Source organism: Anas platyrhynchos, chromosome 2 (genome assembly GCF_047663525.1).
Source record: "Anas platyrhynchos isolate ZD024472 breed Pekin duck chromosome 2, IASCAAS_PekinDuck_T2T, whole genome shotgun sequence".
In the NCBI taxonomy this organism is placed as follows: Eukaryota; Metazoa; Chordata; class Aves; order Anseriformes; family Anatidae; genus Anas; species Anas platyrhynchos.
In genome coordinates this window covers 106,485,705-106,512,374 of record NC_092588.1, presented here as the reverse complement: position 1 = coordinate 106,512,374, position 26,670 = coordinate 106,485,705, and the positions used below count along the sequence as shown (strand labels likewise).

General features: G+C 41.3%; 3 protein-coding genes and 1 long non-coding RNA gene across 25 annotated transcripts in view; 1 reads left to right on the top strand and 3 right to left on the bottom strand.

Moving 5' to 3' along the window:
- LOC113841966 (uncharacterized) overlaps positions 1-26,670 on the top strand; it is a 239,863-nt gene that overhangs the window by 72,984 nt on the left and 140,209 nt on the right. For 10 of the 22 annotated variants that reach the window (XM_072034008.1, XM_072033995.1, XM_072033994.1 and 7 more), the window contains 4 exons: positions 1,265-1,423; positions 2,536-2,588; positions 7,448-7,613; positions 9,259-10,038. In XM_072034008.1, coding sequence (XP_071890109.1) covers positions 1,265-1,423; positions 2,536-2,588; positions 7,448-7,613; positions 9,259-10,038 — 1,158 coding nt within the window. Of the gene's footprint in view, positions 1-1,264; positions 1,424-2,535; positions 2,589-7,447; positions 7,614-9,258; positions 10,039-10,473; positions 10,615-11,589; positions 11,681-11,988; positions 12,124-13,012; positions 14,110-16,519; positions 16,859-17,448; positions 26,595-26,670 lie in introns of those variants that run through there. The other 12 variants (XM_072033997.1, XM_072033996.1, XM_072034004.1 and 9 more) reach the window with 12 other exon arrangements.
- LOC140001666 (uncharacterized) lies at positions 14,260-18,247 on the bottom strand. Its single transcript, XR_011807153.1, has 3 exons — positions 18,156-18,247; positions 16,858-17,159; positions 14,260-16,308 (listed from the first exon to the last, which is right to left on the bottom strand). It is a non-coding gene; the product is annotated as an uncharacterized lncRNA (long non-coding RNA).
- LOC140001662 (nuclear pore complex protein Nup153-like) overlaps positions 18,726-26,670 on the bottom strand; it is a 59,392-nt gene continuing 51,447 nt past the window's right edge. The window contains exons 4-5 of the mRNA XM_072034040.1: positions 20,150-20,515; positions 18,726-18,907 (exon numbers count right to left, since the gene is read on the bottom strand). Coding sequence (XP_071890141.1) covers positions 18,726-18,907; positions 20,150-20,515 — 548 coding nt within the window. The remainder of the gene's footprint in view (positions 18,908-20,149; positions 20,516-26,670) is intronic.
- The window catches only part of LOC113841103 (uncharacterized), a 50,064-nt gene continuing 46,344 nt past the window's right edge, over positions 22,951-26,670 (bottom strand). The window contains exon 3 of the mRNA XM_072034042.1: positions 22,951-23,087. Within this exon, the coding sequence (XP_071890143.1) occupies positions 23,079-23,087 (9 nt within the window). The 3' untranslated portion in view covers positions 22,951-23,078. The remainder of the gene's footprint in view (positions 23,088-26,670) is intronic.

The window sequence follows — 26,670 nt, the reverse complement described above, 5'->3', positions numbered from 1 at the left end:
GTTGCACGCAGCTGTCACTGGGTAGAAGGAGATAGATTGTCTCTTCATAATAATGGAATTCATAATGCTTGGCAGGAGAAGGGTAGCCCTTGATGAGAAGCAATTATTTGCGAAGGAGATGATTGTGTGTTTTCCTGCTGAAGTGAACGTGGGGTTGACAGAACACTTGTGCACTCAGGCTAAACTTCTGCAGCGGGTCGCAGTGATGTGGTATTTTTCTTATTTCAAGGAACTGTACCAGGCAGAATAGCTCTTGGTGTATTAAATGCCTAACTGGGGGAATTAATATTTTTCTTTTTTACCTTTAAACCAGCAGTGAACCATCGTTCACTCGAAGGAGATTTGTGAGCTTCCATAAAACGTATTTTATTCAAGGTTTCAAAATGAGTGTAATAATTTTTAGAAAGATATATTTTTGTACACTTCATAGGTGGTGTGAATTCTGTTACTAAGAGTTGGGAGATACTGCGAAACTAAAGCTGCAATGTAAACCATTTTCTGTTGGTATTGATTTGAACAATAGCATACTTGCTAAGACTGTATCTTCTGATCCTTAAGACTGCAGGTGGAGCCATTGGTAAATCTTTTAGGCTTCAGGATTTGTTTTCTGTTTGACAGTTCAGTTAAGTCAGTTCTGCAGAACATGCTGTGGTCTGTGTTAAAAAGTAACTCTGGTCTGTGAAAATGTGTTGAAAAATGAAGTCAAACCCACTACTTGATGTGCATCTAAATGCACATCTAAAGCATTGGATCATAGTTTAATGAATGAGATTATTGTAAGATTGACAGCTTTATTTTGAATGTGTTCTATTGTTTGTGTGACTTTGAAGGGGGAAAATGTAGGGAATGTGAAGCCCAGAAGCCTGTATAATTAGTTGCTTAACGCTTTGAATGTTAAATTAATGAATTAAGCTATTTAAAAAAAAAAATCAGTGTGGGCAGAGGAAAAGATAGGAACATATAGGAACCCGAGTTATTTTAATTATGGTAGCATGAATTATTTTGTCTACAAAGCTAACTGCCACATTTTGAAATGGAATTCAGTCAGACTTTGGCTACTTAAATATAGCTTTATGGATTTTGTTACTGGTTTTCTGGTGATTTCCCTCTATAGGTTGAATGGCTTTTAGAATTTTCAAATTGTATTCACAGAGTGCCAAGACCGATGGGAGCTTTATAGTTCTGTAATTTGTTTTCATCAATAAATATTGGAATTATTTTGGGTAGACGTCAGGATAAATTGATTGCTGTTTCCCTTTCAAAGCTGGACTCCCAGAATGAGTCCCCGCATCCACCTGTAAAGAGACTTGTGAAACCAAGGTTAAACCTTCATTCAATGCGTCGGGTCCGGTATTCTAAACCAGCAAAGACTTCAACTCCTGATTCCAGCAAAATTTGCAACGGAGTAGACACAAAGTACCAAGTAAGTACATTTTTGAGTCCTTATATGCCTGTTTTTTTTGTTTTGTTTTTTTTTTACAATCTTGGAATGTTTCTCAAACCAATTATTTTACTGTCTTTGCAAAAAGTACTGATAGTATGTTTGAGGCGAGCTTTAAGGCAGTGGGAACCATTGTGAAATAGATTGAGCTTTTATGGATTTAATTCTGTTTTTGGAATGCTCAGTGTCTTGTTGTTGTTTTCATGATGTGCTATTGAGTCACCCTGTGCTCAGTGAAAGAATATTAAAAGAGAGAAATGTTTTCCTTTTGTATTCTCATGAACACAGAGCTGTCACTGCTGAAACATGCTCATGTTCTGTGTAAACTATTTCAGGTGAGCTATGTGCTCCAAGTGAGAGCTGACAATGCACTGAGTTATCCTTTTTGATTGCTTTGGTGTAGATGGAGTCTGATAAATTTTCCATAAAATTAAATTGGCATCTCCTTCTGCGAAAACACCAATGTTTCCAGTATCAGTCTGAGCGTACAAATGACGACGTGTTAAATGTATGGGCTTTTTAGGCAGGAAATCAAAGTGAGCAGTCATACTGGTTACTTACTGCTTTTAAATCTTTCCATCTCTGTATTGTTTAGCCAGCACAATCTCCATTTGGTGAAGTTCTAGACCACATGTAGCAGCAACTGCTTAGTTTTTAGGGGAGGTAGAGTTGGTTTTTTTTGTTTTGTTTATTTTTTTTGCTTGCTTGTTGATAAGAAATGATAGAAAACAGAAAAGTATGTCCCTTTTACGGGGTTGATAAACTCGGCCCCACATGTACACAATTTTTGTCATGTTGTTTAAAATAATTACTTTCTTTGGTAGAGAATTTGACAAATTTGATTTAGTGTTCTATCAGTTTGTCCTCAGTGCTGAGTGAAGCAGTGATGCTCACTTTAGCCCCAAAGTTTAACTGAACTGCATCCACAATGCTGAATTAGGGAACAAGGTTAAGTAGGTGAGGCGTATTCAGTGCTATAAAATTAAAAATAAATAAACTAAAAAAAAAAAACAAAAACAACACATAAGTGGTTTTGGGTACTTTGTGTATTCTGTATCTATTCAGCTAAACCTTGAAATAAATTTAACTTGCAGTGGATGAGAGAGAAGACTTCGCCTGTGAAACAGCAAGCAGAACAATGTGGAAGGTATGACATTTATTCATTTAAAACTTACTTGAAGGAAGAAAGAAATCTCCTTTTCAGTACAGTCTGCATGCTTGCCTTTTTGGAAAGGTGGTGACAGTTGTCAGTAAAAGGAATGGGAAATGCAAGGAAAATTTTGTATTTTGAGGGAACAGCGAAGTCCAGATTGTGTTTGAAGACCAGTGTAACTTTGAGAAAATTGTTGCTTTTATGAAAAGAATGAAGATGAACAATAATAAAATGACTGATACATGACTGATACACCACTTTTTATGCCAAGTTTATCTTCTGAGTAGGATGTGAAGATGGGAAACAAGGCAGGCTATAATGCTGTATCCACGGAAAGGCTCTGTGCTTTTGGAGGCCTAATTTTTTCCTTCTCTAGGAAATAGGGATCGTTTTGTAGTTTAACTAAATCTTTAGTGTTACAAATTTTGCTGTGACAGCTATTTCATAGTTTGTATGTCAGTTTATTTATAACAAAACAACTTGTCCCTCTTAATGTTCCCTAGGGGAAAAGCTATTAGTTTTAGCTAGTTAATTGCTGGGAGTTTGAAAGCTCTGTCCTCATGGAATGATTCTTTCTGAAGTATTCTTTAGAAGGTAAAGTAGGCGAAGTGAGTCACAGGTTTTTTTTCTTTATTTTTTAAGCAAAAACCTGGAAGAAGATTTATTAGTATTTATTTATTTTTAATGCTCCTTTCATGATGAAGTTAATTGTTTGCTCTGAGTTCACATGAAGACCCTGTGTTGTTTAGAATCATTTGAGGCCAAATGCTAACTCATCTCTAAAATAAAAAAACTAAATCCAGAAGAATTAACTGAACTTCTTCTTGAGGAGACTGCTTTGTGTTATACTGCTTTCTTGGTTTAGGATGTTAATTAATGAGTTAGTTGGTTAGGGTTAGGATGAGTTATCCTCCAGATAATATTGATGGCTTTCCCTTCTGGGCAAATGGTGTTTGGGGTAATAACGCTTGAGTTCGGACATTTTGCACCCTACCTTTCTAGGGGGTTGCTCTTTTCCAAGAACAGTAGCAGGGAATTTTGCTGACTCTGCTCATCTGCCAAGCAATTCTTATGTGACCGTGGGCATTCTTTGGCTTGCAGAAAGAACTCAACGTTTTTGTCTTGGCATCTAAAAGTTCGACTTCACAACCATGTTGCCTTCAGGGGGCAGTGGCGACCTGGTTCAGGAACGGCACGGCAACCAACCCCAGGCCGCTCGGTCCATGGGCTCACAGACACCAATGTGGTGGATGGCAAATGGCGTTTATTGTCGAGTCACATGGGGTTATCTACCCGAGGCCCATAGCGTCACTTCCGCTTGCTTACATCACAGGCCATATGCTACTGTCCATCAAGGGAGGGGCTCCACCTTTCCGTACAGCGCCACATCTTCCGGCCGCCAGACCCTAACTACCCACATTTCCCCCCTCCCTATGCACAACCAAATTAGCTGAAATATAACAATCTTAAGATGTAGACATCATAACTTAAATAAAAAACATAAGGCACAATAACCAGGAGAAAACTAGGAGGTAACTGGTAACCCTGAGTAAATACACTCTTAAAGTCGTTGTTGGTGTTCTACCAACGTAATGTTAACTTTCTCTAGCCAACTTTTAACAAACAACACCAGCTTATTTAGTATACAAGGTCCAAAGATAAGATCACACAAAGGCATCGCAGCCCCCCACCCATGGAGACCGCTTCGCTGGTGTCTGGATTCTGCCAGTGTGGAACTCTCAGGCTTAGACAGGACGCTTGCTGACTTATTGTCTTCTCATGTCACCGGGGTATACAGATTACGGGGGTGCCCGATGATCCGTTCCTGTGAACAGAAACTCAGTTTTCACTAGTTTTGTTCTGAAGTTGGGGCGTCGGCTGTTTGGAGCTTCTCTGGCCGCACGAGTTGCCATACCTTCGTGGGCCCTCAGGCCCTGGACTTGCGCCTGGGGGATGATCACTGTTGGGTCCGTACCCATTAGCCGCTGCAGGCTAGAGCCATACAGTGTGTGATCCGCCCCAGTTACTTGGGCCAGTTGTCCCCCCATTCTCGTTTAAAAATGATCATCCCACCCCCGTCAAAGATCAGTCTACAAGTTTGTTTGATATCAAACGGGAGCATGTCTCCCCTGAAAACACCATCTATGAGGGTGGAGACCATTGCAGAATGAAACCCTTTATCCACAATGGCTTTAACAATCGCTTGCACATCCTTAGGGTTTGTTGGTGAGTGAACCCTCTGCCCCCCGTCTGTCACCCAGACCGGGAGCGCTAGCATGGCCGATAGCACCCAGACGGCGCACGCAATCTTAGTTTTCCTCCACTCCATGAGAGGAGTTTCTCCGCCTCGCGGTGCAGCTTTATTTCGGATGGGGATATTTTTGCTATCTGTCCCCATTTCCTCCTCCGAACGTGAATCGGCATCTGATCCGGAGCCGGAGCTCGGCTGACTGCTCACCTCCGCGTCCCGGTACCCTCCCGTCGAGTCCTGGCCCTGCCCACTGCCCCTGCGGGGGTCCGCCCCCCACCCCTGCGGGGGGGCCGCTCTCTGCCTCGTGGCTCGCCCCGCCGCCCTCTCAGCGAGGCGTCTGCGCCACAGGAGCGTTTTCTCGGATGGCCGTTCCGATCGGCTCTCTGCCCCTCTCTCGCGCTTCTGCCTCCTCCCCGGTCGTCCCCGCAGCCCTTCTCCTTCTCGCATTTCCACGTGTTAGTCACACCTAGCACTTCATCCCCGTTCCCGCCGGAGGCTTCTTCGTCCCACCCTTCGCCTTCTAGTTCAGCACCGTACTGGGGCGCACATGGCGGTGGTTTCTCCCAGATTTCCTCAGGCTCTGGTTCCCCACCGGCACCCTGGCTTCCTCAGCCGAGCCACCCCATAGCTTCCACAACTTTGATACGCCCTTCACAAGGGTTTCCATCTTCCTTGTTGGGCCGGGAGCGCCCTCCCCGCCGGGCTGGTCCCGCCGCTCCAGCCGCCGTTCACCCGAATCCAGGAGCTTCCCCGGGTTTCGGCACCACTTGTTGCCTTCAGGGGGCACTGGCGACCTGGCTCAGGAACGGCACGGCGACCAACCCCAGGCCTCTCGGTCCATCAGCTCACAGACACCAATGTGGTGGATGGCAAATGGCGTTTATTGTCGAGTCACATGGGGTTATCTACCCGAGGCCCATAGAGTCATTTCGCTTCCTTACATCACAGGCCATATGCTACTGTCCATCAAGGGAGGGGCTCCACCTTTCCTTACAGCGCCACATCTTCCGGCCGCCAGACCCTAACTACCCACACAACCACCATTTTAGGGGTGGAAGCGACTGGCTTTAAGGTTCTGGTACAGGTGCAAACAGCTGCTGGGTTTTAATTATGTTTTTTTCAAACTGTTCTGAATTATCTTTGTTAGCACTCCTTTCTACTTCTCCATGTAGGAAGGAGATCCAGAAAACTCATACTGCTTTTGATTTTGTTGACACAGTCCATTGCAGTGCCCTACCTTTTGTTTGTAGAGTAGGTAGTGGTGGTAGTGTTTTTTGTGGTGCTGGTCTCTGTTGGGTGCCATGTTCTGGAGCAGGAGCACCACAATGATCTGCTGGCAAGAGTCCCTTTGGACAGCTGAGTTGGAATATTCAGTAAATCTCTGGCCCACCAATGCTATATATGTGTGTGTGTGTGTATACATATATATATATATATAATTTTTTTTGTTAAGCCTGAGTCCAATTGTAGATCAGACTTGCTTGAAGGCTGACAACTGTCTTTGCCCCCTTGAAGCTGACAGGCGTTAACAGAAAGAGGAATATGGGCTATTATGGGCAAAGGATACTTGTCCGAATAAAGACCTATTCTGATGTAAGACTTTTTGTCAGTGTTCTAATTGATTGACAGTTTGGATTAGAGAAAAGTCTGAGCATATGCCTTAGGGATCTGTCTTCCTCTATGCAGTCAGAGTGCTAAGCAGGCTGTTGTCAAGTATTTGACAAGTTTAGACCAGTTCTCCTCCTCAGTCTTCTGGAAGTTTGAGCTGGTGTCTTCCAGTGTGATCTAATGCACTTTTGTACTTCCTGATTGGCTGCAAGATAAGCTTTGATGTCACAGTTTTTCCAGGCAGACTTCATTTTCTTGCCATAGTGCTTTTATTAGTGCTATTCCCTATTTCACTTCTGGTTTGGGATATTTTTTTCCCTGTTTCCACTGAGATGAGGAAATCTTTCTGGTTTTGGTCTAGGCTTTTCTAAGTAACAGAAAAATGCCTTTGTGTGCCTTACAAAAGGGATCTCTCTTCATGTCTGAAAAGACTGGAATGTTGGCACACCCAAACACCTCTGCTGTTGCTGCTGATGGCCACATGAAAGCCAGAGCTGCTTCTGAAGCTTATGCTGTATTACCTTGCCACACAAGTCTACGGCCTCTCTGTTCTATCATAGCTGTTGGCAGCGTGTCCCGTGTGTGTATGCATATGAGCACTCTTTCTATATTTTCGTGAGTTGTTCTTTTATATCCCTGCAAAGATGCATGTTCATCGCAGAATCAGAGAACCAGTCCTGTTTAAAGGAAGCGTTGGAAAATAACAATCTAAATCAGCTCTTCTATTTCAGGTCTTCTGGCTTAGTCATTGTTCCCATATGAATGGTGCGCTTATGTATGTCCTTTTCATTGCTGCTGTTAATAAAGATTTTCCGATTTAGAACATCAAGTATTTACCAGCATTTAGCAACTTGTGAGACAGCTTTCGTTTTTTCTGATTAGCAGGTTTCAATTCTAGGACTAATAACAGCTATAATGTCTTGGAAAAAAATGGTCTGATTAATTTTTTTTTCTCTTTTTTTTTCTCCCAACTTCTGTACTGTTGTGTGACCAGCTACAGAAATGTGAGCGGTGTGAAATGTGAAACTACGAGAAATGTGACCAGCTACAACTTCGGTACTGCCGCATCCAATGGTCTGTCCTCAGGAATGAGTAGTGGAGGCGGCAAAATGAGAAGGGAAAGAGGATTACACTATTTATCCAGATCTGTACAAGAACAGGTAAGTGACTCTTAAATTAATTGCTGTGACTGAGATTGCTGAAGTCAGTAGCTAAGTGTGTCAGTTTTATTGCATCATAGTACATTATAATAATACCTCTTTAGTTTTGCAGGATGTTTTCCTGGGGGTTTCAGAGCAGGCTCAATTGATTTACTGTGTTTGAATGCCTGAACTTTGCTTACATAATTTTGAAATTTTTAGTTCTGCTACTTTGGAGATTCTTGGAACTATAACGTTTCTCATTAGCAATTGAACGAGTGAGTCCTAAGAACAGAAGTAATGTTTTCGTGAAGGTTTGTGTAGTTTTTATACAGGAATGATGCTTGACATGAGTGCCAAGTATAAAAAGAAAAAAAAGGTTTAATTTTTGTTTCATATTTAAGTCGTATTAAAAGATACAGGCCAAGAGTTTGAAAAAGAGTAGTAGAAGACAGCATTCTGCATGTCTGCTAATGATGACTCAATTTTTGAGAATCACCAAACTCCTTGTGAGAGTTTTTTCTCATTTTAATCAGAAAAATCTATTCCATAAAACTGTGACCGTGAATATTCGGATTATTTTTTCTTTTACTGGATGTTATGTGAGGTGCCTGTAAGTTAATTTAAATACTTAATAGTAACGTAAATATTTAATTAATACTAAGTTAATGTTAAGTATTTAATTTAAAGTATTTACAATTAAATAGTTTTAATGTAAATGTTATTTATTAATTAAAGCATTTAATATTTAATATTAAGTATTTAAGTTTAAAAACATTAAATGGGACATTAAATGGTCCAAACATGATCCAAATATCCTAAGTTCCATAAATTTTTCAAATCAAAACAGTGAAACAGACGTAGGCTGCCTTATGCACTGAATATCAGTAGTACCTCCTTACGTCCCTGCCTAGTCATTTCTAAGTAGATCGTGATAGTACTGTTGAAATTTTGATCAGATTGTCTACGTCATTTAAAACATAACTCATCCAATCTTAGTAATCAAATAAAGTAAGTGGAAGGGATAAAAATGGAAGTTTTGAAAACAGCGTTTTCTGACTTTTGCATTTGTGTCCCGATACGTGGTATGGGCTGTATTTACCAGAATAGAGTCTTCAGTGCTGCTAGTCTGACTTTCTTTGGTGCTTTTTGCGTTTAGGTTGGTTGTTGAAGCTACCTGCTTCTTGAAACATGACCTTTTTCCACGTTCACTGCTGTAGTGACTTTAGAAACTTTGGCAACCTTCCTGCCTAATTTTGCAAGAGGAACGCTTTCTCATTTGTCTTGAGAGTGTACTCTTAATTGAAGAGGTGTGAGGGTAGTTAGAAAGGAGCTTCTCTAGAGCTCTGATGACCAAAGTATAGGAAAGGAAAAGAAAAATCTGATCTGTGCCTCTTTGTTCTGCACAGGTTTTGAGTTAACTTTCAGTGTTCTTGCTGTACAGTTGTTGAACAGAGTATTATGTGGAAGCAGGCCTGCCATAAATTAAAATGACCTAGTAGACAGAGGTGGGGAGATCAGGCTTTCTTCTGGAAACTTGCTTTCTCTGAATTTGCATGGGTTTTTGTTTGATTTCATTTTGTTAATAAATTGGGTGGGACAATGTGAGAAAGTAGTCTTGTAAAAGTACGTCTGGTAAATTTAAATTTTTCTTTTACAACTTTAGGAAGTGGAGGAACCAGTGCTACCGAAAATCCCCCTACCCATCGGTACTGCGTCGCTGCCTCAGTTCAATTTTAGTTTTGTTGGTAGTAGTGCTGTCTGGGCGTCACCAAGCGCTGTTTCAACAGCTGCAACGAGCATGGCAACTCCAGCAGCTGCGACGGGCATGGCAATTCCAGCAGCAGCAAAGGGCGTTGCCACTCCAGAGGCAGCAACGGGCATTGCAACGCCTGCTGCAGCGCTGGGCATGGCAATGCCGGCAGCAGCGACGGGAAGAGCGAATCCAGCAGAAGCAAAAGGCATGGGAAGCCCTGCAGAAGGAGCTGGCCTGGATAATCGAGCGGCGAAAACAGGAATTTCAAGAAGAGTGGAAGCGACGGGCACGGGCCATGGAGAAGCAGCGGGAGATATGGGAAGTCGCAAAGCAGATGCGGTTGCAGGAAATGCAGCAGCAGGCGAGGGAAACCCGGCAGTAGCGCCGGGGGTGGGAAATCCAGCTGCAGCGCCGGGGGCGGGCAATCCATCAGCAGCGGAGGCGAACATGACATATCTAGAGGAGGAAGAGGAGGCGGAGGAAGAGGAGGTAGAACAAATGACATACTCAGTGGCAGGGGGGAGCGTGACATATCCAACGGTGTCGGCGGGCGTGACATACCCAGCAGTGGCGACGGGCATACCTTATCTAACACTGGCAAAGAGCAAGACAAATTCAGCGGCGACGACTACGACGAGCATGACAAATTCAATGGCGGCGGGAGACGTGGCAATCACGGCGGCGGGCCAGGTAAGTCTTTTTGCTGTCAGTACTTCTTCGGGTGAGTATGCCGCTTTGTTGCGAGTTGTGTGGTGCTCGTGAAGCTAATGAATGTTAGTTTGTGCTTGGCTGAATAAATTGGGGTCACATGCCAGTTTGGGGAAAAACGCACAAATGTTTTGATTCTGCTTCTCTCAGTCTTAGACCTTGCAAACTTCTGTTTAATGCGATTGTGTAACTGCTTCAAATGCTGCGGGATTCGGGGGGGGAATGGGGTGTGCATTTTATGGCAAGCTATTTATACTGATTTGGGCGGGGGTAGAGTTAATTTTCTTCATAGTAGATGGTGCTGCGTTGCAGATTTGTGACCAAAACAGTGTTGGTAAGGCACTGGTGTTTTAGCTGTTGCTGAGCAGTGCTTGCACAGTGACGAGTCCTTTTCTGTTTCTCACACCGGCCTGCCAGCGAGGAGGTTGGGTATGCACAAGAGGCTGGGAGGGCACCCAGCCAGGACAACCGACCCCAGAGGACCAAGGGGATACTCCACACCATTTAGCATCATTCCCAGCAATAAATGGTGGGGGAAAGAAGGGGAAGGAGCTGGGGGTACGTACAGGGTTATGGCATTCGTCTTTCCAGGTAGCCATTACTGTGATGAGTCATTAATGGTACCTCAAATTTAACAACTTCACTTCTTTGTTTCCAGTTCTTTTCCCTGTTCCACTTGAAGGGAGTGAGCGAGTGGCTGTGTGGTGCTTAGTTGCCTACAATGGTTAAACCACAACTTTATTGAAGTTATTAAATTAGAGGTAATGTGGTCGTATAAGCCTCGCATAGAATGAGCCTAGGGTGCAATAATTGGCATATTATTGCAATAAAATAAACATCAATCTGTTCCAGAGCAATTGAAATATTTTTGTATGGTTTGAAGTAGGTAGCTGATGTAATACGTTGAGGTGTTTGCTGAAGTTCTTGGAGTGTCACTGGGCTGAGTTTACCGTTCTTCAGCTTCCTGGTTTGCTTTTCCATGCATTTAGACCTAAGTAGCATCTCCAGCTTTTCCTCTGGGTTTCTGGAATTTGGTTGTGAAGATTTTGTCCTATACCCACTAGGAAACTTGACTTTGTTTTATTACTACTTCTGTCTGCAAAATAACTGAAACATCAAGCTTTTCAACGTCACTGCAGGACTTGTGTTGGGTAGTGAATTCAGGTAGTTGTTGCTCTTAAATGTAAGCCTTGAATTCTTTTGAAAATACGGATACAGCCAACAAGTAGTGTTAGCAGTCCTGCGTTTGCATTTTCATCTCCAATTGTGAAGTCTACGGAGGCAGAAGTGCTATCTACATTTCCTGTAAGTAAACTAATAAAGAAGCTAGACTTGTTTTCTTAGGCATTTAGTAGGCTGTTGCAGAACACTAAAGCTGAATCTGCCTTGATGGAGAGAACTATGTAGGCTTCTGGCTTATAATTTGTCATTCAGCATGCATGCTACAAATGTGAAGACCAGCTTTCAGATTTGGTTTTGTGTATGCATTTGATTGACGTTCCTGTGGCTCTGAAAAACCTCTCTTGTTCATAGCAGATTGGGTTTACATTTAGTGTTCCCGTTGTAAAATCATCAGAGCTTTCTGGATCCGGTGATACGCCCGTGACGTCCTTTCTTACCCTAGGTAACTGAAATCTTAGCACTTCACATCTGAAGTGCTGATTTTTCTTTTCTTCTTTATTAAATCTTAAACCTGTCCTGTCTGTGCATGCTAGCAATTCCGGGCAGTGTTGGACTTCGGCAGTATTTTTCCAGTGACAGATCTGTTTTTATTGCTTGTAATTATAAACCATTATAAAGTAAGTAGAATTGGTGAAGGTTCTTCCGTGAGAAGCATGAAAGTTGGAAATTCTTGTTTCTAACGCAAGTGAGTATAATGTGCTCTAGGTAGGTCGCATTGTGACAGCTGTTTGTTTTCTTTTGTTTCAAAAGAAACTAGCTCATCCGCATCCACCAACAATGAGCAAGAGGAGAAGGAAGGTTTTGTTGCTGTTCCCTTCAGAGTTCCCTTTAAATATGGACGAGGATTAAAGGAAGGAAGCGTCTTAGATGTCCTAAAAAACCCTGGTGAGATAATGATCTCCTTTTAAAAAATACGCTAGCATTTTTGATTTCAAACAAACAACCAACAAACTTATGGTTAAGAGAGTATTTTCTATAAATATGAACATAGGAGAGCATTACATTAAGCGCTGCGTTTGTTAGGGTGCATCTGCCCCTTCTATTCTAAGTGAAGTTGTCTTTGTTGCTGGAAGTAAAACTGCAAGTTGAAAACCAGATGGGTTGCATCTCCTTTATGTGTTAGGATGTAACTGTAACTGAGGTACTAAGAGAACTAGCTAGATGATCAATGTTTCATTTTAAGTAAATACAATTTGTGGAATTGAAAAGGAAATGTTTGTAAAACTCGACGCTCCTGTCCCACCTTCAGCCCAGGTGCAGAAAGAATAGTAAAGAGTTTCGGTTCTAAAGATATTGCAAAAGCTGCAAATCTGTGACATTCACTTTATCAGTTTAAAAGAAGCAGAATCTAAATCCACATTGTTCAAAAACTTCACTTCTGATTTAAAAACAAAACAGCAAAAACAAACAAACAAAAAAACCCACAAAACAACTACGTTCAATGTACATTTACGAGCAACTTGAGCTGCTGTTCAAGATGCGTTTCCTTTAGTGTCTGTATTAGTAGCTTGTCTTTTCTGTTAAAATTGCCACCTTTGAATCAGGAGTTGTCCTGTGTGCGATGCATTTTGAACAAATATTGTAGAAAATTAGACAGTTGTTCAATTGTCTCGAGTTTTTATTATTTAATTAATATTCAGCATTTGGCTATTACTGTCATTTTGGACAGTGCTCTCTTGGAGAAGAGCATTTCTGTTCTAAAGCAGGAGGCAACATTTGCAGAATTATGCTAGGTAAACAGAAACAGAAGTGTTATTTTTTTACTGTTTAACAGAACACACGAGCTAACCTCATGAACACATTGGAATTGTTTATATGAAGTCCTCTTTTGTCAGCATCCTGAATCAGAGTTCATCACTTAGGTGACTACAAGTCACAGCACAAAACCCCATCTATACAGAAGCAAACATCCTCACCTTTGCCAATACCAGAAGTAATTGTTTTCATGGATTAACTCCAGAGCCTTGACATTGTTACCTGTATATAGCAAGTATTTTTAGTGTTGGCATAAGAAAGCTGCTGCTAAGTCTCTGTGCTTTGCTAAAGATTGATTCATTAAGACCAGAGACATTTATCCAGCACAGCTGCTTTAAAGATGCAGTCTTAACCCTTCTGTCTTTTGTTTGGTTAATTACTAGATCTTATTTCCAGAAAGAAGTGAATGGAGTCAGATTATCCATTTCAAAGAAGCATCTGACACTGCCTGACAGTTTGCCATGCCTACCTCCACCTGCTCAGTTTTTTGTTTGTTTGTTTGTTTAAAGTCCATGAAACATTCAACAGCTGCCAAGTATACCACTCAGGTGAAGTCAGTCTTGCTTAACTACATAATCACAATTGTCCAGTAGGAAGCCTTACCAGTGGGAGAATTACAAAATACAGCGGTTCTGAAGAAGAAAGGGCCAGCTAATTAGTTTTCACTACTTTCCCTTTCAAGATTTTCTCCGGGGCAGCTTCAGACTACGGACAAGAACCAATACAAGTGCTATCTGTACTAAAACTGATGTACACTGCATAAAATACGTTCAGATAACCCAGTTGCATATTAAAAAAAAATCCACTGTTTAGACTTTTCTTCACTGATTCTGTACAGGCAGGCCTTCTGTGTTTGCAGTGCCCAATTTATCTGACTTGAATTGGGGATGCAGAGAAGTGAGTTCTATGCTTTTTGTCAAGAATACAAGCTGAAGGCATTCTGAAACAGCTTCCAAAACAAGCAAACAACTGAAACTAATCCAGTGGCTGGATATTTCAATGCTAAGAGAGCATGGTACTCAGCCATTCAGAAACTTGTTACTGATGTGTCTTTTAATACCTATGCTTGTTTCAATACTGTAAAGCTACACAAGTTCTAATAAAGAGGTAATCTATTGTCTTGTTACTGTAGTAAACAAACAGAAGATACATCATCTTACATCTTCTGGTTCCAGCTGCACTCTTCCTACATACAGTTCTGTAGGGAAGGAAAATCTGAAAATACTGTTGACATTCATCTGGATAGCCAAAGCGAGAAAACATGTTTGGGGCTTATTCTTGTTTTCAAAATAAAAATATTAATTTAATAAAGAAATTTGGCAAAGAAATTTTGGACAGTGCTCTCTTGGAGAAGAGCATTTCTGTTCTAAAGCAGGAGGCAACATTTGCAGAATTATGCTAGCTAAACAGAAACAAAAGTGTCATTTTTTTACTGTTTAACAGAACACACAAGCTAACCTCATGAACATATTGGAATTGTTTATATGAAATCCTCTTTTGTCAGTATCCTGAATCAGAGTTCATCAAATTTGGTATCGGTTCTTTAACTATTCAGAGACCTAAATTGCTCTAAATAAATGATAGAACTGAGCCAGTAGAGTAAGAAACCCTCTCAAGAAGTGCTAAACTTTAAACTCCCCGTTGCCCTAAGCTCATGAAAAGCAAAGAATAGTATTCTACACCTGTTCTAGTAATAAACTCCTTTGGCTTTCTCCCTGCATTCCCAGATTTTCCCTTACTTCTTTCCTGTCAGCCCACTGGGAAACTAGTTCTGTGCTCTTCTCAAACTAGAGGGAAAGGTCTAAGAACAAGAACTCCCTAGCGTATAAAACCACTTGTTGTCCCTTCTAGTTCATATAGGCCCAAACCTGAAAATATTTACGAATGCATTCAGCTTTGCTACTGTTGAGAAACAAGGCTGGTTACAATGGCAACTAAGCCCAAGTGACACTGTCTGGCTAGACATAAGAGGTGGATTCCCCCAGCCATCCTGAAACAGGTTGATGAATCCAGGGAGTCAAAACATAGCACTTCTGCATTTTTGGTTTTGTAGACTGCATCCTGTGTACAGCCATTACAGCAAGGGCCACAGACTTTACAAAGGCAGAACTACAAGAATCTGATTATTTAGAATAACTGTATCAATGCACAACTCATTGGTTACCTTTTAGAAATTCCTATGCTCAGCCGGATTCGTTTTCCCCCCAGACCTGGTGCATTCTGGCAGTCTTGCAGTGCCCTCATCTGATCACCTTGCTCACCAAATCTGACGTAGGCATACCCTCTACAATTTTCAAAAGGGAGAAAACAAATTCTAGTATGCATAACAGTTACAAAACTAATGAATTCAATTTCTGTCTTCTACAAAAAAACAAGATAGCAGCTACTAGAGCTTCCATTACTTAAGCAACCTCTCCGGCATGTGCACATGCACAGAAAAGGCTTTCACCAAATTAAAAAACTTGGGCCAGAAGCAAAAAGCTTGTTCCTTGGTAGCATTAAGATGCAACTCGCTAAGAGCCAGCAAAACAATACATTTTAAGTGCTATCTGCGTAAGTAATCAGATTCCATATTTCTGCATATACAGCAGTTAATCAGTTAGCATTAACCCACTCCTACCACTGCATAACACTAACATTCTTTTTTATCTGCTTTCTCAGAAGGTTCTTGAATTAGTCTGTTACAGGCAGCATTGTCTGAACAGCAAACTCGCTCATTCCTGCTTGACTCACTGCATGGCCAGTAGTTTCTGCTAGACTTTATTTACTACTAACATTAGGTTCCATCCCCCAACCCCCTAAGATTTGCCAGGGCTTATGTTTTTCCCCAAACAAAGAAGGAATTATTTTGTCTTCAGTATTGCAGATGACTAAGTAGACACACAGCAGCGCTGATTTCAGTGCACAGCTCTTCCTCCTCCCACAGCTTCTAGGTTTTTCTTTTTCCCCCCATGTAGATATGCATATGGGTAAGTTGAAGCTTATCACAGTAACTGCTTGAACTAACCGGAAAGCTCTTAAAAACACTCAAGGATCTGTGCTATTAAGAAAAGCAGTGCTAAAGACTAATCTCACTCTTCGTGCCCCAGAAAAAAAGCACTGGAACAGCTCCGACGCAAGCTCTTACATATCGCTTATAAAAGCGAACACACTGATAACGTTACACATTTGCACTGGAATTACCTGGAATATCCCAGCAGGTCTGTTGCTATTTTGCAGTCAATACATGAGGGATACCTCTTTAGGAAATAGTCACAGAGCTGGAAATCACCCACTTCTGGAGTAAGCTCCCCAACAAATATTGAATAATCTGGTCTTTAAAAAGAGAGAGAGAAAGAACAATTTTAAGGTTCAAGACTAAGATAGCCGATTCCCATTATATTCACAGTTAGTTATCATCAGACTAAATAAGAGAAATCTGTAAGGAGTACTAAGTACAGAACTCTACTGAGTTGCGTAGAAAATTGCAATGCCACCACTCTAATCTAAAGTTTTCCATTACTCTGGGTCTATTCTACTGTTTCAGCAACAAGGACCCATTTTCTGACAACTTGCAACAGTTTGTTTCAAGAAGAAGCATAGTTTATTGTCTGAACAAGAAAGCAGCATAAAAATACCAAGAAAAATGATCAACTTAAACCACAGCCACGATTCAAAGGAGCTATGACTAGTAGCAGTAGAAATACTGCTTCCCAGTGACCATGGGAGACAGCAACTGCAAATAAACCATTATTTATAGACACGTATTGCCAATGCAACATTTAGCTACCACACCAGCCATTTTGGAATTTGAAAAGTGAGTGATGGCATTCGCTATCAATTCAAACAGGTAAGGCAGAGTTTCTCATTTCAAAAGGTTTTTACCTGGCTGAACTACTACTACTAACAAACTCTATTCTTCCTGGGTTTATTTTGTTCCTTTTCTTTCATTTTTTCTGTGGTGTTCTCCACCAGCTGTAGGCCTGGAAGCATTCTCGTTTTTTCCCAAGCAAGTCCTGTTGGGATAAAAAAACACCTCTATAGTATTTAGCCTCATTTACATTCCTCCCTCCCACTCCCCATCACCACAGGTGATTTCCCCATATTCACCTTGCCCTTGAAAGAAGCCTGGGGTCCCATTTCTCCCTCCGCCTCCCATGAGGGAAAGCAGCCTCTGGGGAAAACGCCTGGCAAAAATAACAGAGCCAAAGGATTGTATGAACAGCCATATTCCCCTGACTTGTCAAGCTGGCTAAAGGATTGACAGCTTCCTCTTGGAATTCGGAAAAAAGCAGTTAGCCCTTCGATGCTGGTCAATCCTATGCGTTAATTAGCTTAGGACTGGATTGTGCTCCATTTGAGCTCTCGGACTCTCAAAAAAAAAAGTCTTCAGTAGCACAGTGAGTGATGAACAGGCAGGAAATCATCACTCCTGCTCAGAAGAAATCTCATCTGTCCCTGTCTCCCCTTTCCTAGGAATTCTTCTTCCTTATGTGAGATGCCTCTCCTCACTACCTAGCTGCCAGTCACTCTCTCAGGCCAGGAACGACGACAGGAGGCCCATTAATGGAACGCAAGGAGAAAGCAGACCAGGAACAGGCACTAACTTGGCTGAGGGGAAAACTCAAAACCCAGATGCAAGGCCAGGAACTAAGAGGCATAAAAAAAAAGTGCCTCCAAAAACAAAACAAAACAAAACAAAAAAACACCCCAAAAGCCACAGTTAAAAAGGAAGTGTGATAACTACAGAAAAGAGGAGAGAAACAGCCATAACAACACAGGTTGCCTCCCTCATTTAGTATTCTGAAGAACAAGGATTTCCAAAAATATGATTGGCGTTTTTCAGTAGCTTTTACTTACGCAGGCTTTAGTGTTCTTCCTCTAGAACACCTCTACATAACTTACCTAGAGAGTGTTACTCACAAGATCCTTCAGAAGAACTCATGCTCAAATAATCCAAACTGCAAAGCTTAACGTTTTGCCCCCAACCTGCTTCGGTTGTTATGATCAAGCATCCAGAGGACAACCACCAATTACCAAATTAGCAGAGGAAATCACAGGACTAGAACACCCAACTCAGAGTGAACCAGCCATTTCAGCTTTACATTTACTAGGAATTCTGAGTATGGTTCTGGGATCCATTTAGACACTACAAACCTGAATTTCTCACCACAGGATCTTACCTGGTTTGCCATGGTTGAAAGAATCTGTCTTCTGTCTTTCTCAAGGAATGCAGCTGCAAACGCTCAGTTTATTGCAGTCCGTCAGCTAGAAAAAAATGTGAGGGAGGGGCAAGAATAATCTTAACTTTGAGGTCAGTTTCTTAGATGCTCACCCTGTCCAACGCTTTTAATATTATTAATTCACAACTTGGGAGTTTCATTTCTGATGTGTCTCAATTGTTTTAGCCATGACAAGAAGGATACATAGCCAAGGGGACTACGATTAGAAGTCTTCTTCATTTTCTTAAACTGTAGTAGTCCACAAAGTTTTCGCGTTGTCCAAGACACTAAGAAATTGTGAGCTTTTAAGTGACCTACACCTTATCCTTATTTCTAAAAGAACATGCAATATTGTAATTTAATAGTTCCATGTTCTGAAGTAATTAAAAGCGAGGCAACAAAGATAGAAGCTTTCATGTTTTCTACAACTCCTCAAGTCCCCCCCCACACATTTAGAGACAAATTAGAAGTTGTATCTGCTTGTGGTTACCAGTTACACAGCTGGAAACAAGCAGTTGTACTTCCTACCTGCTAAAGGAGCAGAGATGTTAAGAGACAAAGCAGGGTACAGCACAGATAAGTATGACCCTTCTCTGCACCTTTCCTTAGGTGCATCTTCTTGTCTTCCACCTCTTCTGGCTGACAGGCACCAAATGCTGGGCCAGCAGCAGGTGCTGAAGACCCAGAGCCAAACACAAACGAAGAGGACAACCCTCAGGGAACAGAAGAGAAATTTCAGTATATGCAGGGCTTTTTTCTTTGTTTGTTTGTTTGTTTGTGTTGCAGAATGGCTACGCATCACATTTTCCAAGTCTGGTAAACGAATACTTCAAATATTTGAGATAGATCTTAATGTTTACAGACAAGTATGTAAAACAACAAACTACCTCAGTCCTATCCCGGCTGGCTGCTTTTCATGTTACTTACAAGAAAAGGTGCATGTTAACAACTCGGACAACATTCATCTCAAACACATTGGCTGTCTAGGCTGAAATTACTGTCTTAGGCATTCATGTTCTAGAAACAAACTCCCACAAACGGTACACGTTAATTTATATTTACTAAGAGCTGCTTCTATCACTTATATATACATAGAACATTAAAATACATAAATCAGCATATATATAAATATATATATATATATATATATATATATTTATATATATATAAAGGTTCAAAATACAGCTCCTGATCTATTAGGACCTGTATTTTCATTCTTGCCAGCAGCTGCACCCCTTCCCTGTCCAAGTGTTTACCATTATCAGTTCTGGAGGCCAAATCACGCCTGCAGGAATCTAACTATACTCAAAAACTCAGTTTAGTAGAGTAATTCTGTCCCTTCCCATAACGGATAACAAGCTCATTCAATTAGCTGTTTCGGTTCTTCAAGGCCAGCAGAAATAATGAAACAACAATACGTGATTGAACAATGACTCTGAACATACAGCACATCTGCTGAGCAAAAAGGGACATTTTCAACAGCACTATTAATTGGAATGTAATGTAAGCAGCCATCGTGCAACAGAAAACACCATCTACTGCACCGTAACTTGGAATGGCTGGCTGCTTTTCTTTCCAAGAAGAAAAACATAAATGGTAGCAGTTAACACAGACCTGAGGCTTCTGCATTGGAACAACAACAACAGCAAATCTTTTGCGAAGATTTTTGAAAGATGGCTTAATCTGCAGGTTCAGTTGATCTGCTTATGGCTGTAATTTAGTATGGCTCTTTCTCTGCATGTGGTATACAAAAATTAGTGTAAATTTAATTTCCAGGAATGACAAGATTAAGCCCTCAGATCAAAATGAAATTGAACCTGTAAGGAAGATACTACATCTGTCTCCAAGGACTGCTAAGCTAGCAGGAATACCCATTCCATTACTTATTGCGTTAACGTTTTTCTTTGGTCTGCTATCTAATGGCAAAAATGAGAAAAACGTCTTTTTAAATGTACCTGTTGAACTTGATGTGGTTGTGGCTCCAAAGGTAAATCCAGGGTTTGCATTGCTACTGCTGGCTCCTGAACCGAAGACAAACGGAGCAACGGCTACACCAGTGCTGGAAGATGTGGTTGCTGGTTTGTTTTCTTGGGAGAAGCCAAAGGACTGAGATGTCGTAGATTCTGCAGAGTTGCCAAATGTGGAGCTGCTCACAGTGTTGCTGGCTTGTCCAAACACAAAAGGTGCAGGGACCGGTGCAGGGTTGGAGGAAGAGGTGACGCTGCCAAACACGCTGCTGCTGTTGGCTGAAGTGGTGGGTATGGCTGCGCTGGAGGAAGCAGAGCTCAAAAAGCTGAAGGATGGTTTTGCTGCTCCTTGATCTGAGAGGAAGAACACGACATGAGCCACTGCAAGACGCCAAAGGAACTACAGCAGACTCCGTTTCAATCCCTGTACAAAGAGCAATCCTGAACGACACCTCGGTTACGCTCCAGGTACTGGTGATTCCGTCAGATCCAGATTTAACATGCTGATTGCTGCCATCCACAAATCAAGGAGTGGAAGACTTGTGATGAGCAAGGACGCCCCCCTGCAGTCTCGAGGCTTTATGTATTGGTCACAAACACCAAGAGTTGGCTGTAATTATCTGAACCAGTATTAAGCAGTACCTCTGACCTCTTCAAACAAAAATATCTTTCAGGTACTCTTATAAGAACAACATCAATTGCCTGCACCAGTTTTATGGCCTTGCTAAAGGGAGCACTGAAAAGCACAGTGGTACAGCTTCTTTTGTAGCCTGTTCAGAAATGACAGCCCTGTGCCTACAGCTTCAGATCAGGCCAAGCTTACCAGCCCAACTCTTACAGCTAAGTTCACTGCACCTGAATGCCTTGAAGACGTGCTTTTAGGAGCCATGGAGAAGAACCTGCTGTTAAGACCACCGTTACAAAGTACTGAGTGTTGTTTTACACTTCAAATAGAACTATCTGCTAAAGTCATTCATCAGCTTTCCCTAAGCTGCTGCTCTCTCATTACTGAATGTGTTCCTGCTCTCAGTTTCCCACTAACTTTTTCCCCCAGCCTTTATGGCCCCTTTTCATCTACGACACTTTTAAGGGACTACATCATGGTGAAAAATGCTGGTTAACACTTCCTTTTACACAAGGTGCCTCATGAAATTTTCCTGACTAAACCAAACCCCAGAACTTTAACTAGAAGGGGAAGTAAACAAACACACACACCTCCCCTGCCACCAAATCTCCCCAAAACAGATCTGTTCAGGAACAGATCAACTAGAAGAATACTGCGATTAAAATCAGTATAGCCCTCAACACTGCTTTTGTTCAGGATTACTAGCCAACGTCCTTTCCCTGACCACTTCTGGAATTAATACTGAATTCCATACTCTAAAGCATGGCTGGTAAGTCATACAAATGACAGTTAGCAATCAGAATTTTTCCACGCAGTGATCATCAATAAGAACTCCAATCCTCTACTGCAGCCTTTTAACAAAGTAAAGGAAAGCAGAACTGTGTAGTGACTGTTAAGTGATTTTTGGACTTTCGTAGTAGTAGAGAAACAGCACTACGCTCTGTAGCACAGGCACAAGTACATGGGAGTAAGATCCTCGCTCTCATCTCTTGTTTCTCTGAAAAACGCTCGGGTGAGGCCTCTATTTCACCATACTAATGATTTTACCACCAGCTGTACTGCTAGCATTGAGACAGTCCAACTTCTGTGCTTGTACAAGATTAAGTTCCTTAAGTTCCTTAAGGTGTCACAATTTTTTGCCTAAACCTAGTGTCAAAACTCTTTGAGATCAAAAAAGGAATTGCTGCTAATTGTGTACATATCAGTAACTAGGGCAGAAAACACACAATGCATGAATTAAACTTTTTCTAAAGCTCTAGTACACGAACATATCAAATCTCACCAATTTTTTTTCTAGTATAGTTTCAGAGTTCTTCTTTGATGGACATAAGCAGACAAGCAAAGACAAAAGATAGGATGAAACTCCAAATTTGAAGTCCCCTGGTGTACTAGAAAACTTAAATCCCCCAACCACATTGTTGGAGGATGCAGATTCAGAGGCAATGCCAAACTTGAAGCCCCCTTATTCTCCAAATTTGAAACTTCCCGTGCTATCTAACGTATGAGAAGACTCAGAGGATGAGGACGACTGAACACCAAATGTAAATGATGGTAAGGCAGCATTTGTGGACACAGTAGCAGAACCAAAACCTGCAGAAATAAGTGAACATCAGGTTTGTAACCCATGGGGTACCTGCAGTACATGAAGGTTTTAACAACACTCTAGTCCTGATCTTTCCAGTCAAAACTGTTTAAAAAACAACCCACCAAATAGTAAAACAAGAAAACCCCATGCTTCCTCCCTACATCAACCTTTTCACAATTGTGTTTTCTGTCTACCACCTGGCTTTAAAAAGTACACAAACTTCTTTGAAAGATCATGTTTTTAGTCTGCACTCCAAATGAACAACACGTAGGGCATGTGAAGAACAAGCATGTCATTAATGAAAGTTTTTCTCTAGAAAGGATAAATTTATTCTTGGGGAAAAGTGTGGAAACAGCTGTTATCTTATCGAGGCAATATTCCTATAGGAAAAATGAACAAGTACACCACACCTCAAAGGAAAAAATAATTGTGCTTGAAAAGTAAGAAAACAAAAAAAAATCAGAGCAAAACAAAAAATAAAACACAGAACATGCATCCTCGTTTTAATCAGTAAGCGTTACCTTTGAGATCTGCTTTGGCGCCTGGCTTTGCACTTTCACAGGCTACACACTTTGTGGCCTCTGCTTTGTTTCAAACCGAGCAGGTCTCACAATCCCAGCTTCCTTCAGGCTTCTTAAATTTGTCTCAATCCAGAAATTCTCCAGAAGGAGCAGAAAACGTCAATGCACTGCTACTGGTCACAGGTGTTAGACCCTCTACAAGAAAAACAAGACAGTTAACCATCCTGTTTGAACATCAACTATAAAATGAACATTAACTTTTAAATTTGGTTTATTAGACCCCACAGAAATGTTCAAAACAACTCTGAGACGGCCCCCTCCACCCCAGAAAAAACAAAAGCCATCAAAAACCCACAAAGAAGTCCAAGAGAATCAACTCTGTCTGAAATCCATTACCTTACCTCACGAAATTTCAGTCTTACTGTACAGGATGATTACAAAAGCCCAATCTAGTCCATCTCAATTTGTTTCATCCCAGATATATTTGCAAAGGTGTTTTTTGATGCAATGGCATATTAAGTGACGTTTAGAGTCAAAGTTAAAATCAGAATCGTATTTTAAAAACAATACAACCACGCTCAAAATCAATTACAGCCGCGCACAATGGGAAACAACCCAGGACTGCCCTCAACAAGTTACCCAGCGGGTCACTCACTTTCTTGAAGCCTATCACTGACCTTCATAGGCATCTCTCTGCTTTAGCTTAAGACCAGTTAAGACTACAGTACTGTCTTGAAATCTGGCTTTGCCTCAATTACATACAAATGGTGAGTAGAGGCATTTTGGCCATATTTTGGAATTATTTTTACTTATTTCTGAAAGAGAAAAAACACAGCAATTTTTATCTCTTTCTATGGAGTTCTCATTTGCGCCAGTGAAAAATCAGTACGTCGTTTTTGAATTAAGTCACCCAGTCCAGCCATCTTCCCTCACCAGCTGCAAAGCAGGGCATATTTGCATTGATCCAGCTCCGTACCAATAGGTTTCACAACCGCTTCAATTTATGCGACAGGCTGGAACCTGGGCTGAGACCTCTGAAGTGCCTGTAAACCAATCCTGCAGGCAGCCTCTAATCCATCAACTGGATCTGGGAATCACGTTGCTTAAAATGTTCCATAAATGCAACGTACTTTTCTTCTGTACAAGATTCACAGAGGCTAAGATGGAAACAACAGGAAAAAAAAAAAAAGGACCATACCTGGTTTCTCAGACTGACAAGCTACACATTTGTTATTTTCTGCCTTATTTGATACAAGACATATTGCACAGTCCCAAGAGCCTTTCGGCTTCTTAAATTTGTCTCCAAAGTCCAGAGTGAGTGTCGTGTCAGTGCTGCTCGAGGAGGATGTCACTGTCATTCTAGCTCATAAGTTTTAAAGCACAATGATAGGTTGGGGTTTTTTTGCTATGCTTTTGACAGTTTCTGTAATCTTTTTGTTCATCACTCTCTTCTTGGAGCATCATGAAATCATGTAAATATTCTAGAAATGTAAAGAGTTAAATGGGGTCTAAAGATAGACTTGCCTGTGTAAATAAAAATTTGTTTCTGCAAACCTGCCAGCAAGGGATTTACTTGTACCTGTGTGCAGCACGTTCTCTTCTGGCTTGTGAAACTTAACAAGGTAGTAAGGGTATTTCATCTGCCTTTATTTTTATATGGGTGTTAGGACACAAGCGAAATCTCGTTTTCACTTGTTTTCCTGGTCACTTAGGTAAGTGACAAGCCAAGCCCTTCATGTGCTTGCTTAGACTGGGAGTGTGTATGGGAGACACTTTCAGGCCTTGCTGTGGAAACAGCTGTCTGCTCCTTCCTGCAGGCTGCTGGCTCTAACTGTACTGCTGATATCTGCTAGGTCAGCTGAAATTGGCTTCTAAATCTGGTATTTTAAGCATATGGAAGCGTAGACTTGAACTGCCGTAGCTACAAACATCCCATGGAACGAGGATGAAGTCTGTTGGCACTCTGCATCAGCATTCAGCTTTCCCTTGACCTTCTTACTGGTAGACTTCTCAGCTGACTTACAGCAAAGATGTTGCTGCAATATAATACATATTCTTAACCTAACAAAAAAAATCTTGGAGAAAACAGTTTGCTGGCTTAAAGAAGGAAAAATAACACCAGGAACAATAAAAAAAAAAAATCCTAGTAACAGCTCCTTAAGTTATATCCTCTGCTACTCTCTAATTTCTCTGGTCTTCCTTCATTCATGGTAATGAAGTTTATAAAGCTTTGGTAGAAGGATGACAGTATTCAAGTCAAAGGAGACGAAAGCAATGAGGAAAGCTTTGCTTGAAGCTAGAGCAGTCTTGCAAGTTGCTGCCTTTATATGCTGTTCTCATCTCGAAGGGTGTAGAGTATTTTCCAGTCATAGGGACTCCATAACCCTATGAGTATTGAGAAATAGTTGCTAATTAACAGTGTATATAATAATTAACTGAGGCTGGAAACAAAAGAATATTCTTCCAAGAAAAAAAAGGAAGCAGAAATTACTGTACTTAATAGTGGTGGAAGCTGTTAAACCTAGCCGACACAGCTTTGGTACTGCCCTGTGTGTTTTGGGGGCAATATAAACCATAATTACTGTGATGGCAGGTAAGAATCAAATTCTTATGGCTTAGTGTAGTTAGGGAAAGTAGCAGTCGTAAGCTGGGTGCTGTTCTTGAATGTAATACAAATTCTCCTTTGTGACTCCTCAGTACTTAGAGGTTACTTCTAGCTGATCAGCAGAAACAGCTTCTGTTTGCTATTAGCTGTTGGGTTTTTGCTAGGAGTGTTTTCAGTCCTGAATTGAAATGACGACATCCTGAAACAGAAAAGGCTTTTGGAGTGTTACAGGAAACATGTTCTTCGTGGTTCTAGTGCCGGTGTACATGTAGGAAGAGACAGAAGGCAAGGAACCTCACGTAGGCGGAGGGGGTGAGGTGGGTGAGGTGGCATCACAGTTTGAGCCGTTGCAGTTAGATCTTCCCAAAGCATGGAAGCAATGTGGCGGGGAATCAGGGGCTTGGTGGGTTGCTTCCTTGTGTGAGCCAGTGAGTCTTTAGAGGGGCAGATTAATAAGACAGGAGTTAGAGGTGGAATAGATGAAGCAAAGAAAATCTGTCTGGGAAAAGGGTTGCTTGTATGTGTATTTGGAATTGTTTCAGGGGATTGAGCTGGGGCAGATTCAAGGTAATAGATGCAGCCTCCTTGAATTTGGATGGCAGTGCTGAAGCTTCAGAGCCTTACAAGGTTTGATGCCACTTCAATTGTAGTGCGATTTTTTTTTTAACCTATTTTCTTCAATGTGAGCAGCAAGGCAGCTTCCAGGTGTGTGCCTGCTTTGACATGGCTTGCTTTGCATCACCAAACACAGTAGTTAGGTTGCATCGAGTACTTTGTGGAAACACTCGTTGTGTTGTCAACTGAAAAGGTAGTGCTACAGATGTGTTGGCCCAGCAGAAACAATGTGAAGTATCAGTGCTGTTTTTTGGCCTTTGAGAGGCTGGTCCCTAACATGTGACTTGTAATGAGGGTCCAATTAACTTCAATTAATCAATTAACTTGAGTGACTCACGTTAATAGACACCGTTTGACTGTATCGGCAAATATTTCTGAGTCATGAGTGTCATTAAAGGCCCGTCACCCTATGGAAATCCTTCTAAATAAGAAAAATGGAATTAAAATAAATAAATAAAGCAGCATTTGAACTTATGAGCAAACATAGCGTAGCTGCCTTTGACACTGATCTGGAGGAGAAAAATCACGTTATCTTAATAGGGTTGCCTTAATAGGTTT